The sequence below is a fragment of the Daphnia magna genome, linkage group LG2 (genome assembly GCF_020631705.1).
Source record: "Daphnia magna isolate NIES linkage group LG2, ASM2063170v1.1, whole genome shotgun sequence".
In the NCBI taxonomy this organism is placed as follows: domain Eukaryota; kingdom Metazoa; phylum Arthropoda; class Branchiopoda; order Diplostraca; family Daphniidae; genus Daphnia; species Daphnia magna.
Genome location: NC_059183.1, coordinates 9,817,451 through 9,832,298, shown reverse-complemented (window position 1 = coordinate 9,832,298; position 14,848 = coordinate 9,817,451). Strand labels below are relative to the sequence as shown.

The 14,848-nt window shown below is 39.3% G+C and overlaps 4 protein-coding genes across 4 annotated transcripts; all 4 read right to left on the bottom strand.

Annotated features, from left to right (window-relative positions):
* Nucleotides 1–28: 28 nt before the first annotated feature.
* Nucleotides 29–1,286, bottom strand: LOC116917859 (PRKR-interacting protein 1 homolog). The gene is given in 5 exon segments (XM_032923467.2): nucleotides 29–393; nucleotides 458–640; nucleotides 755–810; nucleotides 813–870; nucleotides 1,269–1,286. Coding segments are annotated over 5 exon segments (561 nt in total). The 3' UTR covers nucleotides 29–147.
* Nucleotides 1,287–2,076: 790 nt separating this feature from the next.
* LOC123469706 (zinc finger protein 567-like) lies at nucleotides 2,077–6,343 on the bottom strand. Its single transcript, XM_045168910.1, is given in 13 exon segments — nucleotides 2,077–2,590; nucleotides 2,661–2,723; nucleotides 2,793–2,885; nucleotides 2,959–3,024; nucleotides 3,026–3,128; nucleotides 3,342–3,416; nucleotides 3,521–3,580; nucleotides 3,653–3,717; nucleotides 3,790–4,052; nucleotides 4,161–4,267; nucleotides 4,375–5,808; nucleotides 5,884–5,962; nucleotides 6,129–6,343. Coding segments are annotated over 11 exon segments (1,611 nt in total). The 5' UTR covers nucleotides 4,869–5,808; nucleotides 5,884–5,962; nucleotides 6,129–6,343; the 3' UTR covers nucleotides 2,077–2,368.
* A 5,510-nt stretch (nucleotides 6,344–11,853) lies between these two features.
* Nucleotides 11,854–12,512, bottom strand: LOC123469723. Its single transcript, XM_045168935.1, has 3 exons — nucleotides 12,447–12,512; nucleotides 12,217–12,376; nucleotides 11,854–12,149 (listed from the first exon to the last, which is right to left on the bottom strand). Exons 1-3 carry the CDS (start codon nucleotides 12,504–12,506, stop codon nucleotides 12,043–12,045), a joined length of 327 nt encoding a protein of 108 aa, XP_045024870.1. The 5' UTR covers nucleotides 12,507–12,512; the 3' UTR covers nucleotides 11,854–12,042.
* Nucleotides 12,513–12,978: 466 nt separating this feature from the next.
* On the bottom strand, nucleotides 12,979–14,376 carry LOC123469722. Its single transcript, XM_045168934.1, has 6 exons — nucleotides 14,297–14,376; nucleotides 13,949–14,236; nucleotides 13,706–13,885; nucleotides 13,394–13,654; nucleotides 13,110–13,313; nucleotides 12,979–13,035 (listed from the first exon to the last, which is right to left on the bottom strand). Exons 2-5 carry the CDS (start codon nucleotides 14,133–14,135, stop codon nucleotides 13,252–13,254), a joined length of 690 nt encoding a protein of 229 aa, XP_045024869.1. The 5' UTR covers nucleotides 14,136–14,236; nucleotides 14,297–14,376; the 3' UTR covers nucleotides 12,979–13,035; nucleotides 13,110–13,251.
* Between the last annotated feature and the right edge of the window lie 472 nt (nucleotides 14,377–14,848).

Genomic DNA, 14,848 nt, shown 5'->3' with positions numbered 1-14,848 from the left:
AAACTTACTAGTCAATTAATCATCAAAATATCGATTAAGCAATGCATTTGTGGCGTCAGCTGTTTGTACACAGATTTAACTAGTAAACAATCAAACATTTCACAGCGTCTTAGGTTGGGTCTTAATGATCAGTTATCTTTCTTTCCATTATTGATTATTTGTAGGATCTGGAGTACAATTTTTGTCCTCAGGCTCTTCTTCAGTACCTGATGTATCAGAACTGCTGCTTGTTTCCTGTTGAGATGGCTTACTAGCATCTTTTTTATGTTTCTTCCCAATAGCTTTCATAAGTTCTTTTTTTTTTAGCCGCTTGGCTCTTTTCTTTGCAGTTCTTTCCTCTGCTTGCCTTTGATTGTTTTCAAGTTTTAACCTGAAATCTTCATCTTTTTTATCCTATAAAAGATTTAAACAAAACTGATTGGACATAATTTATAATCTATAGCATAAGGTTTTCTACCTTTTCTGACGTGATCTGAATATGCTTCTGCCTTGCATATTCTCTTCTCCGAATGTGACGATAAACATGAAACTCACCACTTCCAGCGCCAGCACTGGACCCCATAACATTTCGTACAAAGTCAGGAGTATCTGGTACTGCTTTTCTCTCTTTTGGCCTTTCTGGTAATTGTACTGGCTTCTCCTATGAACATATCATGTGTCAATACTTAACACCTTTTTGCTCTTGAGGTAAAAACTAAGAAAGCATTAAATGTGCTTCTTAAATGGAGAAATCAATGATATTAAAACATCTTACAGGATTTTTCATGAGACGATCGAGTTTCATCCTTTGATAATCGTAGGTGTTTTTACAACAACAACTTCTTTAGGCTCGCGCACTTTCTTCTTTTTTCTGTTGATTCTGCCATGACACTATAGTAGGATCACTATATCTGATAAAAAAGGGACTTCAAAACAAGTTACAAGTCTATAAATGTCCAACACTGTTTAGTTAAAGCTGTTGAGTGTCTTCCATCCCTTTTCCTGGTAACATTTACCACCATTTAAAACGCAGTATACTAGTAGAAGGTAGGTTCACTCAGAGCCAAAGTTGTTTCGAAAATTGTCACAGTGGCAGCACCAGTATCCCACTTCTGAAAGGTGAAGTCTTTCCTCTTTCGAGGAAGGCTATTTTGGGCTAAAATTGCCAAAAGTAAGGCCTTGTTCCGGGTTACCCGAGAGACAGCTTACTACCGGAAGGCATTGGTGCGACACGCGTAAAATGTGTTTTCATTCATTCGTATCATTTTTTAAAACTGTTGCCCCAATACCTTTCGGTAGTAAGCCATCTCAAGGTAACCCGGGGTAGAGTCATAGATTACATGGTTTGAGTACTCCATGTAAAACGCCTGTAAATAAGCCACGTCCCACGTCACTTTCCGCGAACCCGATTTTTAAGGCTTTTTCGGGCTCGCTCCCTCCAACAGTGCTGCACCACGCGGAGATCTCACGCACTACAACGCTATCTCTCTAGACCTCCGCTTGGTGCTAGTATTCGAAAACTCTATCTCCTTTGTTAGTGCAATCAGACCTCCGCTTGGTGCAGCACTTTCGGAAGGGAGCGAGATAAAAAATCTTGTTTGCGAAAAGTGATGTCAGGAGTACTGTATAGTAGTTTGACCATCTAAAAACTCTGCCCGGGGCTAGGGCTCGGTCCCAGTCTACCCATGGTTTAACAACAACTACAACCCTTTGCTGTTTTGGAAGGAGTTCCTATCTGACTACATTAATAATTGGTACAAGAAAACCCAAAATGTCGAATGTTAAATCTGAAAATGTTTCATCTTTTTGTCATGAAAAAGTCAACTAAATTAGCGAAAAACTTAATCGGTGATCTACTTCCGGACAAAGATAATTCACGTTGATAATAAGAAACCAGCAAATTCTTTTGCTACCAGATCAATACTATGTTTGCTAGAAAAGACGACGGACTGAATACACGTTGAAGATGATTTTTTTAACAAATAGGCTACGTACGAAACATGATTCAAGAAAAGTATTTTCCAAAACAATTCGTTTATCTCCTTTTCTTTTGCACCTGATGAAGACTTGCTCAAATACCAAACGCTGCTGCTTAGATTCAGGTGGTCAACCTCGTGTATTTTGCCTTTGCTTCAAGCAGCGATTTGCACGCCAAATTGATCAAAGAAATTCCAGAAATAAGCACTAGCTTCGAAAACCATTTTACGACATAGAATAACTTTTCCGCTTGGAAGGTTACATGTCCCTCAGAAACAACAAGTACCATAAAACAATAAAGAAGGTGGAAAAAAATTTACCAGTACAAACCAAATGGGTTTATCATAAGGAAAGCAATTAAAAGAAATTTTCAATAAGAAACAAGAGAAACCACCGGCATAACTTTAGCAATTCAATAGTATGCTATCGAGACAGTATCACCAGCGGCATCCGTGTCCGGGTTTTCCGATACTTCTTCAATTGATCTTCTAGAACGCTTCCGCTTAGGCTGACTGGGTTGATGTTTACGCAAATGAATTTTTATCAGATACGGACTATGAAAACACATTCCACAGTATGAACATTCGTATGGTTTATCGCGGGTGTGGATTTTTTCATGAGCTATCAAACTGGCCTTAATTTGTAGGAAAAACTATCAATTACTGCGTTCAAAAAATTATGCAAAATTTAGAATAATAACTTACTTTAGTAGTAAGGCTCATAGAGCAATAAGAGCAATGAAATCCTAGTGTCGGATCATGTTTAGACTAACAAAAGAAAAGAGAATATCATTTTTGTATGAACGTTTCCCGCCATTGTACGAACGGAGAACTTACCTGGTGATTTGCCAGGTTTTGCTTAGTGAGAAACACCTTCGAACACACCGCACAAGTATACGTCTTTCCTGGGTGACAGATTGCCATATGATCCTATATGTCAAGCCACATTAGAATTACTATATGCTAAACACTTTAATTACAGTTACTGGGAGAGTTGAAATACCTTAAGTTGCGTCATATCCGAGTAGGTGAAATCACAGTCTCCCTGCGTGCAACGTACGGCAGCAGCCCACACCTGTATGGGTCGCGCGGTGCTTTTCGTATGCCAGGATCCGGTAGAATCCTTTTTGACAAAACTCGCAGCGATAAATGACTACACTGGAGTGTCTTGTTCTGTAAAACATTTTACAAACGTTGATAAATTATTATTCGGTTGAGATCAAAACAGTGAAAATATGGGATACAGCAAGGTAAGTATAACATCTCATTTTAAAAAATATTGCATTTAGCCAATAGGACAATATGCCTTCGAAATCTACATGTTTACAGTCCAATGAGAACAGGAAAGAAAACAGACTAAAATAGGGATCCAGCGCAAGCATGTACCTTGATCGAGGTTCATTCGTGCTATCCGATCTTTGTTGTTCATGCTTCCTTCTGTAGTGTTGAACGTAGGTATCCCTTACATGGTTGATCGTGACATTTGAGAAACAATAATACGATCATTTGTTAGACTTGTAAGAGACATAATTTTTTAAAGAGTATGTCAATTAAGCTAAAGCTACCTGGCAGCGTAAGATGTACCACAGATATTGCATGAATATGGTTTCTCGCCTGTGTGAGTCCTATTAGTACAATTATATTTTATTTCCACACAAAAATAACTATACCACTGACTTGATTCGAAGAAAAGTTACCGAATGTGACGAACGAGGGTGCCTTTCTCACGAAATTTCTTGTCACAATACGTGCACGTAAACGGCTAAAAAGGAAAAAGTAATACTTTTCAAGTAAGGTGTTTTATAAGTATAAGAATTATTGATGTATTTATTACCCTTTCATCTGTGTGAACCCTTTCATGAACTTCTAATTTGTGTTTCTGATCGCAGGTATAGCCACAACTGCTACACATGAAGCGTTTCGGACGCTCTGTCCCACGATGATTTATCCGAATGTGCGCGTTGAGGTATGCCTTGAGCAAAAATGCTCGACCACACAGTTCGCATAAGTGTGACTTTATACCGCTGTGGATCTTCAGATGAATTGCCAAACGCGACGCCAGCACCATTTTGCCGCACTGTTCGCATTGTGTTTGTGCTAGAAGAATAAGCCATTTTCTCAATCATTCAATATAATAAAAAAAAAAATAAAGAGACAAAAAAAAAAAATTTTTTCCATTCAAATACAATAAACGAAAACACTCACGTCCCGATTTCTTCGCAGTTGGGTATAGCTTCGTTGTTTCATTTTCTCGCTTTCTCTGCTCAATTTCCTTTGTCCTCTTCAAGATGGATCGAGCGATTTCTTTGTGTCTATAAATTTAAAATTCATCGTCAGTGACGTTTTCATTGGCAATAATTCACTTTATCTAGGCATTCATATTGCTACTAAAAAATAGAAGACATGCGAATAAAATTACTGAGTAAGCCGGTCAGAGAACATTTTCAATCTCATTTGAAGCTTCTGTTTTAATCGAACTTCTTCTTGCAAAAAATGTTTGGCCAGCGCCAAATCAATTTTGTCGTCTTCACTCTCTGGGATGTTCGCCACGCCAGTTGAACGCCGCACCGCACAGGACTGTGGCTGGTTGTGTGATTCAGTTGATTCACCATTTTCGTAATCACCTCCACCATGGAAAAGTTGGGGCAGCGTAGGCTGAACAATAGGTTTCCCATTTAAAGTGACATGAATTTTGCCTTTATAGGCTTTCATATTTTGAATGTCTGTTAACTTCAACACGGCTTTACTTTGATTCGGTCGCTCACGGACAACTAGTTCACGGCGGTTGTAGACGCGTTGTGGTCGTGACACCAAAAAAGTCGGTTGTTTGAAAGATGTCCAGTCATGTACGAAAGGTTGCCCTTTATTGGTAGGTAGAGGATGATCATAGAGAGCAGTTTCCTGGGAGATCATAGCAGGGTCAACGGGGGGTATAAATGCCGTAGCACCAAGTGTGTGAATGGTATAAAGGCAATGGGTAGGTCGAAGTATTATATGGAACGGTTGTGCGTTTGATCAAGGTATGTTCAAGCTCTTTCGGATGTGTGATGGTACTGCCAAGAATCTGGGCAGGGAACTGCAGCGTAACGGTCTGCCTATCCGGTATTTGCTGAATAGTCCATTCATCTTCTACACTACTTCTATGCACATCACAATTACTTAGCGATGGGTTATCTTGAGGTTCAACCGCTACAATCTCTGACGATACGATACTTTCAAGCGTTTCTCCCAGCGAAGTGGGTTGGTTGGTGACTACGGTGAAGACCGGATCTTTATGTCTGGAGATTTCCGGTTCAACAATGGTTTCAGTAACATTGGTGTTTGAATTCAGAATAGCCATTTTGATCCACAATGAGTTTTACTTTTGTTGCTGTACATCTTATGACTGTTTGAGAATTTTTCTGGAAGCTTTTCTTCATACTGGAAGGGATCTTCATTGGAGCTTGAAATATTGGGTTCTCGTAAAATTAGTTCTCCACTATTTACTACACGAACATCGGCAGAAGTTGCAAAGGGAGATTTATCCTCTGAAATGTTTGTGGGATCTTTAGTAGTTTTTGGTTCACTTGCAATGGCTTCTTCAAATATTATTTCCACTTCTGCCTCACTACTTCCATTTCTTCCACAGTCTACTGAATTCTGTAGATGATCAGGCACGAAAATATCAAATTCTTTTAGAATACTTAAAATTCTGTCTTTGCTTTTGACTGAACACAGCAGCTTCCCAGAATAGATGTACTCAAGAACACAAAACAGTTCTTCAAAGCTCAGATCAATTGAGATGCAGACATCTAGTTCTAACTCACAATCAGGTAACAGGATGGAAAGAACCGGCTGGCAGCAGCAAGAACACCTGCGTAAAATATTTTATGAAATCATTTCAAGAAATACAGCATTTTCTAAAATTTTGAACCTCATCCAATCATACTTCTGTTAGCACGGAGCTTGTTTTGTAAGCTGTGTTGTTCATTATTGTCATCTGGAGACTGGCAAAAAAATGTAACATCCTGAAACATAAAAAAAATTCAGAGAATCAACGAGACAGACTAAAGAGGAAATTGGCAAAATAAGGTGGTGTATATAATACACACAGCACACAAAGCTTGCAAAATCTCATTGTTTAAAAATAATGGAAAATCTAATTGTTGAGAAACAGCCATAATCATGTCTTACAGTGAATTGTTCTTTTTTCCATCCATCCATCAACAAGAAATGATGCAGACATACTCCATGGTTAATTCCTACAATCTTAACTGGACCTTCACTACTCATTGTTTTTTTTCTTTTAGATGCCATTCCCATCCCGCAAAAGTGGCCTTTGTGAAAACGAAGAACACGCTAATAAAAAAAATCTTTATGTTCAAATAAAGCGTTTTTTTTTCTCAACAAAACAGTTTCCACTAGCCACTACTAGAAGAGGTGAGGGGATAAGGATAACGATAGACGATAGCAACACTACAGTTAATCTATTGGGGACCCGGTATTTCATGTATTTGGAACATGGGGTGGTATCTTGTGGAAATTACCATGGAAGTTGCCAACGGCAAAGCGTGTCGCGGAACGTTTTCAATCCGAAAACATCATTATAACAAAGCCTTGCAGTTTCCGTGTAAATTCTAATTTACGAATAGTTTTCGAAAAAAAGTAGCAATGTCATAAATGAACATTACGAGAAATTCAATAACGCATACGATCAATTCATAAGTAAATCAAAAAATTTGGGAATTGGAATAGACCAAGATCGGATGCTGAGTTGCCAAGGCTGAATTCCGACCTGGGGTATTTTTCCTCTCGGGCCGGGCCCTATAGGAGGGAAATGAAAAATAATATATTTAATTAAGTTGTAGTTAGTTTTATTACAAAATCTTTTGGAATCGTGTACTATACCTCTGTGCTGATATAATACACAAAATTTTATCTCCAAAAAAGCTGTTATTTTTCCAGGAAACTTTTTGAAAGGTACTTGTTTACAATGTACCGTAGCAGACGTAAAGTGATTGACTGTGACTAGTGACTGTAGTGTCAAACTGTTTTCGTTTTTATGTCATGAGTAGTGTAGTTTGTGATGTCAGTAATGAGTTATTTGACACAATTAGTCTTTTTAAGTTATCTGATTATGCTAAAGGATTTATTCATAAGGAAAAGAAATTTACTTAGAAAAACGTCTGCTTCTTGTTCTACAGTTGTAATACGGGGAGGGGGTGTTGTGGAAAGGTAAACAAGTACCTTTCAAAAAGTTTCCTGGATTATCACATTCCATTAGTATGTGTTCTTCGGTTTCCATGGTTTCACAGCCCCATCTGCATCCCCGTCTTCTGCCATGTTTCTTTTATACAAGCTGTATTGTAAATTGTTCATCCCGGTTCGCAATCTGTGAATTGTGCATGATGCTTCTCTGTTCTTGTGAAAGCGATGGTAGTCTATGTGCAAGGATTCAATGTTTGCTGCAATGAAGGTATAACTTGCTCGTATCTTTTCATACCAGTCTTTACTTATCTCCTTTCCTTTTTCTTTCTTCAGGGTTTCAATGCGCGGCAAGCTTTGGATTCTTTCTACTCCTGGATCCGTCAAAGCTTGTTTAGCTAGCTAGTCCTAAATTCATTTCCCTTGATTCCACAGTGACTGGGAATCCATATTATCTTGGTTTTGCAGCCCGAGTTCTTCAGGCACTTTGTTAGATTCCAGATCTCTAGACTTGTTGAGTCCATGTCCCTATAAGGGAGATTGCTTAGGTACTGGACACATGATTTCGAGTCAGTGCATACCACTACCATGCTTGGATAATCTTCTCTTTGGTATGTGTGTTTGAGACAGTTCAGGATTGCAATTTCTTCTGCTTTAAAGATGGATTTAATCCCTTCGATTTTCCATGCCTTTTGTTGGTTGATTTCAGGGATGAAAACTGCACATGTATAGGTTTCGTCTTTGGCGGATCCATCTGTGTAGGCTATCACTGTTTGTGGAGGAAGCGTATTTAGCTCTTCCTGTAGCAGCAACCGTGCTTGCAACAAGTTCTCGGTTGCGCCCTTCTTTGTGATGTCCAGTTCTGTGCATTCATAAACCCTTTCGTCCCACGGTGGGGAGTTGGTTGGTTGTTTTCCATTTCCTTGATTTTAGCCTCATACCGCGTATGTCCCATGTAGCTTTTATCACCGCTGGTGTTGAGTAAGACTTCCAAGTTGTCGGCGCCTGCACCTCCTTTAATAGCAGATCCCGTAAAGGATGCTCTTGGTTGCTAATTATTTGGAGAGCAATTCTTGTGGTAAGCATTCTTATTCTTGTTTGTATGTCCATTACTCCTAATTCTGCATATAGGTCTGGTAGCGTCGTACTTTTTTGAGCGCCCAGGATTTTCCTTATGGCTTCATGCAGTACCGTGTTAACTCAGGATAGGTTGATTTGGCCGCTCCCCGTACACTGCCGCCCCATAATCCGCCACCGATTGTATGCATGCTGTGTAGAGGTGTCTCAGCGTCCTCAGCTCCGGTGCCATCCTCCGTGTTGCAATTCCACTAATAGCGGCTCCTGCTCTCCTGATCCTTTGTTCTACCTTCGCGATGTGTTTCCGCCAGGTGAGCTTTTTATCCACCTCCACTCCTAAGAGGGTGACGTTTTCGTGAAATTTTATTCTTCTCCCCTGTAGGAAAAACAAGACCTCTGAATTGTTTGCATCCCTTTCAAATTTCATTCCTGCCGTCTTTTCCGCTGATAGGTTCATGCCTTGTTGGGTGCACCATCTTGCTATTTTATCCAGGTAGACTTGAGCCGTTGTTTCCGCCTTTTCTTCCGTTTCGGCTTCTATGAGAATTGTCACGTCATCCGCATACACTATAAGTTCTAACCCTTTGGGTGGGGAGGGCAGATCCGCCATCATCACGTTGAAGAGGATGGGGCTCAACACTGATCCTTGCAGGACTCCTCTTTTGGTCTGAGTGCACCCGTGGGTTCGATTTTCCATTTTTAGTTTGTATGTCCTGTTTTTCATGAAGTCACTTATCAGCCTTAATATCGATCCTTCTACTCCGCTTTCGGCTAATTTCCAAGCGATTGCCCTTGAGGATACTGAGTCAAAGGCTTTGGCTATGTCCAGGAATATGCCATATACTTTGTTGTTTTTCCTCCATCCATTTTTTACGAAGCAGTCTAATCAGTGAGAGCATCTGTGGTGCCTCATTTTTTTCTGAACCCGTCTTGCGCCTTTAGTAGCTTTTTGTGTTTTTCAGGTAATAGTTTATTCGTTTTGCCAGTACCTTCTCCAAGAGTTTGCAGAGGGTTGCGGTCAGTGCGACTGGCCTAAAGATTGCGCTGATTCTGCGCTTTTTCCTGCTTTTAGTAGGGGTACTACGTGAGCCTCTTTCCAGACCAGCGGTAGCCGTCCTGTCCTCAGTATTAGGTTATAAAATGTTGTGATTTGTTCTCTGTTTTCTTTCGATAGCTGCTTGATCATTGTATTTGGGATGGTGTCTGGACCGGGTGCTGTATGCGTCAGACTTCTCATGGCCTCTTCTATTTCTTGTGTTTTTAGTGGAGAGTTTAGTGCCACCCTTTCTTCTTTGCGTAAGGCCTCCTGTAGTGTTAAAGACTTGTTTCTGTTTAGTTCAGGAGGAGATTTGCATGCTGGCTCAAACATCGAATTCAGCAAAATTTCCGATATAGCCTCTGGATCGAATGTCAGTTCAGACTGTGCATTTTTAATCGTTTTTGGAACCGTTTGGCCTTTCCTTGCTGTACCAAGCATGGTTTTCATTAACGACCACATTTTCTGGGGGACATTTCTTGGTCCCAGTTCTTCGAGATATTTTCCCCATGCATTCCGGCGTTTATTTAATAAAAATTTTCTTTTTTCTGCCAGTGCTTTCCGGTATACTGCCCGCTTCGAGGCGTTTAAGGGATCTTTTCTCCATGTTCGTTCCATTCTTCTGACTTCTGCGCACTTCTTACTACATTCCTGTGTCCACCAGGATTTGGTTAACTTGGTGATGGGCCTCCTCGGTTTGAAATTAAACCACTTCATTCCTGCATCGATCATCGCTGAGGTAAGGATTCTATTTGCTTCGTCGACGTTATCTGTGTTTTTAAAATCTTGTATATTCAGTCTGTTGTGTAGGTCTTGGTTCCATTCCACCCATTTTCCGGATCTAAAGTCCCATGTTGCTGGGGGATATTTTCCGAAGGTGCAACATTTTCCATGTCTACGATAATAGGTATGTGATCACTATCCATTGATTGCCCTTGTCTTGCCGTTGCTTTAAATGCTAGTACTGGAGATGCCATCATTAGGTCTATTGTGGACATGCTTCTGGTGTTGGTTTTAAAACGAGTCCCGATATTTGGCGGTGTGATTAATTCAATCAATAAGCTAGTTTCTAGTATCTCACTTAGTGCCTTTCCGCATTTATTAGATTTGTTGGTGTTTTCCCACATCTCATGATGGGCGTTAAAGTCTCCGGCTACAATTTGGGATTGGCCGAGCAAGCGAAGCTTGCGATGGTCAATCATAATTATTGGAAATGAAGTAGAGCATCAACTAGCTATGTGTTGACCTTTGTATTTAGCTACTTAACAGCAGAAAAACATTTAGGTGGTGGGCGTATACCCTTACATACCTCAGATCTTTTACGCACAAAAAATAAGGGTATATGAATAATATAATTTAATTCTTGGACTGCCCACCATTATTCTTCTTCTAGCCCATATTCCAATTTTTGGTTCCTTTTCTGTTGTCAGATCTAAAGTAAGACAAAAGAAATAATTTTAGAAATTTTGCCAAAAGGAAGGGAAATCCTTAAATTGCGGGGGAAAATAACTTGGAGCGGGTGGGTGGGAGATAGCTAGTTGATGCTCTACTTCATTTCCAACAATTATGATTGACCATCGCAAGCTTCGCTTGCTCGGCCAATCCCAAATTGTTATAAATTCGTCTCGCATCAACTACCTATGTGAATTTAAAGCATAAATGTCAAAATCAAAACTAAACTAGTCAGATTCAGAGTCCGTAATGGCCAGAACGGCTGACTCGACCGGGTTCCGTTCAGATGCCGATTCACGACGGTAGAACTTAGAAAAAGTGTTTTCGTTGGACCAATGCCCTTGCTTTAAAATGGCTTGGATAGAAACTCCAGAGGAAGCGGCTTTAGACGCCGCTGCCCCTCTGGTAGAATGGGCTGAAAAAATAGAAGTGTCGATGCCGGCTTCCCGCAGTTGATCTTTAATCCATCGCCCTACTGTAGCACTCGTAACTGGATTATGTGGTTTGGTAGAACCTATAAGGAGTTGTTTTGCGTTATGCGGTTTTCGAAGATTACTGGTTCTCGCTATGTATGATTGCAAACCGGAGAGGGGGCAAATAGCTTTGTTTTGGCTCCACTCGTCCAGTGACAGACGCATAAGCGGGCCGGAACGTTGAGATTTTCGGAGAGTTCCCAGATCAAAATAAACTTTAGGACCGGCAAACTCAATCGTCTCTATCTGGATAGACGCAATCTCGGCACATCTCAATAGGGTCGTTAAGGCCAGCAGGGTGGCCAGTTTGCGTGCTAGTTGCAAAATAGATAAAGTTTGTCCGGCCGTCACGTCAAAATGAGAGAGAACTCTTGACGGGTCCCATGTTCCACTATACTTGGGGGTCGGCGGCCTTGTTTGAAAAACCCATATAGCACAGTGCGGTCCAAAGGACATTCAATGGATGTCCGTTATGGATGTCCCATGGACGGCTTCTTGCTCTACCTATGACCGCCCCGTTTAGTACCCAAAAGTTATCTTAAAGACGTCCTAAGGACGTTGCATTTTTACCGTTTTGGATGTAAATTAGACGTGCTAGGGCTTTGAATTCTAACTTTCATTTAATATTAACGTGAATGTGCTTTCTAAATAATTTTTAAAATATCATATAAAAACCGATAAACTGTATTTCTTACAATAAATACAAACAGAATAAATTCAACACGAAAACCGCTAATTGCAATTTAGTTGTGTTAATTAAAAGAAAAGACAATGAATAAAGAAATCGCCTAAATTCATAACTAAAATAATTAAAATGTTATGTTCTTGGTTGATCGAGGAAACCACGGTTGATAGGGCTGATGTTTCAATTAGCGTTAGTCTTCTTATCCTTTAAATGGCGAAGCCAAGACATTGCTGCGTCAATGGCGTCTGTTTCTGTTATGGGTAACGTCTTACTAGAAGTAGCGGATTCTGGCATAAAAGTATATTTCTGGTATTAGTTTATGCGGAGAAAAGTAAAAAAATTGTTATCTCGTACCTAGTATTATTTTTCCAAGAAGAGAGGAGCCCAAGCTGCAATTTCCTCTCCCCCCGTACCAGCTAAATTGCTTGCCGAACTCCTTATCCAGAACCTTTTTTAGGATTTTCTTCACTACACTTGCAGGACTTTTTCCTCCAATTACTGCAAGTTTCTCTTTCTAGAAAAAAAAATGTAAATAATGAGGAACACATGAATTCAATACAGTTTTCAGTACATATTATACTTACTAAAGATTTTCGAGCATGAAAAGGCTTGAGCTGGTCGTTCACTTCTTCAAATTCCAACATTGAAGTGAGAGGAAGATTTCGAAATTAAAACCATCTTGCTCTGGCTCATCATTAAAAATTTTCTTTTGAAGAGCCAAATCCATCCACTTCATTCGTTCAAATAATCCACTTGTTAACTTCTGATTATCCTGGATTCCAAAGTTTGCTTTGACTATGCCTCGATGTAAGAGTTGTGACGAAGTTTCTGAAAATAATAAAGAACGTTAGCATTGCCATTAATACAGCGATAATTATTTTTTAAATACCAGAAAGATAACCTACCATTATTTCGAAATTTAACGGTTCTGAGTGAGTTTTGAGATCGAGAAACAGCAGACGCTTTGTTATTGTCGTACCGGGAATGATATGGCTCGGATCTCGGAGATGCGTTGTCATTGTCGTAAAGGGAATAATGGGGTTGGGATTCACAAGCCACTTTGTCATTGGGAAACGATGAGAAACAGCTGACTGGGATCCTGACCAAGCACTTTTTGCTGTTTATTATTGGATGATGGTAACAAACTCTTTCCTTTGTCTGAATTTGACTTCCCTAAAAATGAAAATCGTGCCGTATAAAGATTTATATTCCATTTGATACGAAAAATCTGAAGAAAATTGCCCTACCTGCTATACTTTTTGATGACAGCGCTAATTTTGCTTTAGTAACTGAATGATTGGTGTCACTATCATGAAACGATTTGGTTTTTGCTTTCTCAGGTTCCATAGCAGAAGTCCAAGTGTCCGTAGAGTCTTCTTCATCGCTTAATCATGGAACAGAGTAACCGTAATTTACTGGACGATGTCTAGTAGAAAAATGCACAGCTTGGCCTAAACAATATTAATTGTAAATTGATACATTTTGGGTTAAAAAAATAAATATTGATAGTGCTGGTATTTTAAATATTCACCTGAAAACGGTAATTGAATATTTATGGAAATATTACCATCATCTTCAATTGTGTCAATGCTGTTGCTGGACGTATTAGGTTGCAAACTATGCTTTTCAGATCCATGTCTCGCATGATTAATTCTGGTGTTTGCTGGATTTTCACTGTTTGACTGGTTCAAATCAGTGTCCATTGACTGAAATTCGCCTTCATCTCCAAATTCTGGAACAGAATACCCGTAATTTACAGGACGATATCGGGTGGAAAAATGATGAGTTCGATCTGTACAAAATTACCGTAAAAATTTTTTGAATCAATATTTCAATTATTTACCTGAAAACGAAAGTATGTCGCTGTCGTCTTTAAACGAGTCATTTGGCTTGCTAGTTGTATCTCGCAAACCTGTTTGCTTTTCAGGAAAGCATCTCACATTCTCATTTCTGGTTGGCTTCTTACTGTTTGATGGCAAACTTTTTGTTCTTTTGATGCAAGAACGTTGAGATTGTAGATTGCCTAAATTACGTTTATACAACATTAGTTTACGAAAATTAAAAAAGTAAAGGACTGTAATCTGACTTTGTGAGGAAAGCTTGGTATTGGCTAATGCAATTGCTGGTGGTTTTGGCGGAACAGAAGAATTCGCCATTTCGTCTTCGCTGCCACTAGCCGGGAATTGCCGAATTCTTTTAAAAGATGTTTTCTTTGAACGATTGATTGCCATGTCATCATCTTCATTTTTATCTTCTCGGGAAAATTTTGACATTCGCGATTTTCTGGTTTTTTTCCTTTCATCTGCGTCGGTTGTACACAGATCATCCCCCTTAACTGCTTTATTGAGTTTTTGTCTTGCTTCATCGTAAGATGCTAAATGAATACAAGATTTAAACACAGGACAATGAAATAATTAAGGACTTACTCTCTCACCATATGTTTTGATTAATTTTGCAGGATATTTGACCCAACTTGAGTCTGGTTGATGACATGTTTTTACATAAGTCGTAATATATTTTCTTTGCTTTTCGGAGGAAATAAACAGTATTCACCATCAAACCAACTCTTACATACAACTTCCACCCACTTGTCAACATCATCAACATCTTCAGTGATTTCCTCGACAATTGCAAATTTAGGCTAAAAAAGGTTTCAAAAAATTTACAAAATACTATATTAATTCATTAAACTTAATGGTGATTTTCAAAATGCAAAGGAAATACTGCAAAAGATCCATTTCGTGAAGGAATAGGAAGTTGAACAGCTTTTACTTGAAACAAATCTATTGGCAAGGCCTCTAAGCGATCAGATAAAAGACTTACAGAATAGATGTGGTAACAAGAAGATCTAATAGGATAAGAGTAGAGATCACTTGTTTGATTGAATCGCCGACCAAAAAATAAAGAGTTGTTCTCTGTTTTAATAATGTTTTCTATGCAAAAGACAGTCATATCCTTCAGATAGATACATGAATTCGGAATTTTA

Excerpts from the sequence above, each read along its gene's own strand:
- LOC123469723 (XM_045168935.1), bottom strand. The coding sequence starts at position 12,506 with ATGTTGGAATTTGAAGAAGTGAACGACCAGCTCAAGCCTTTTCATGCT. Across the intron at positions 12,377-12,446 it reads TTCATGCTCGAAAATCTTTA|AAAGAGAAACTTGCAGTAAT; the intron begins GTAAGTATAATA and ends TTTTTTTTCTAG. Across the intron at positions 12,150-12,216 it reads TCTTGGAAAAATAATACTAG|AATCCGCTACTTCTAGTAAG; the intron begins GTACGAGATAAC and ends CTTTTATGCCAG.
- LOC123469722 (XM_045168934.1), bottom strand. The coding sequence starts at position 14,135 with ATGTCAAAATTTTCCCGAGAAGATAAAAATGAAGATGATGACATGGCA. Across the intron at positions 13,886-13,948 it reads TACCAAGCTTTCCTCACAAA|GCAATCTACAATCTCAACGT; the intron begins GTCAGATTACAG and ends AACGTAATTTAG. Across the intron at positions 13,655-13,705 it reads CGACATACTTTCGTTTTCAG|ATCGAACTCATCATTTTTCC; the intron begins GTAAATAATTGA and ends AATTTTGTACAG.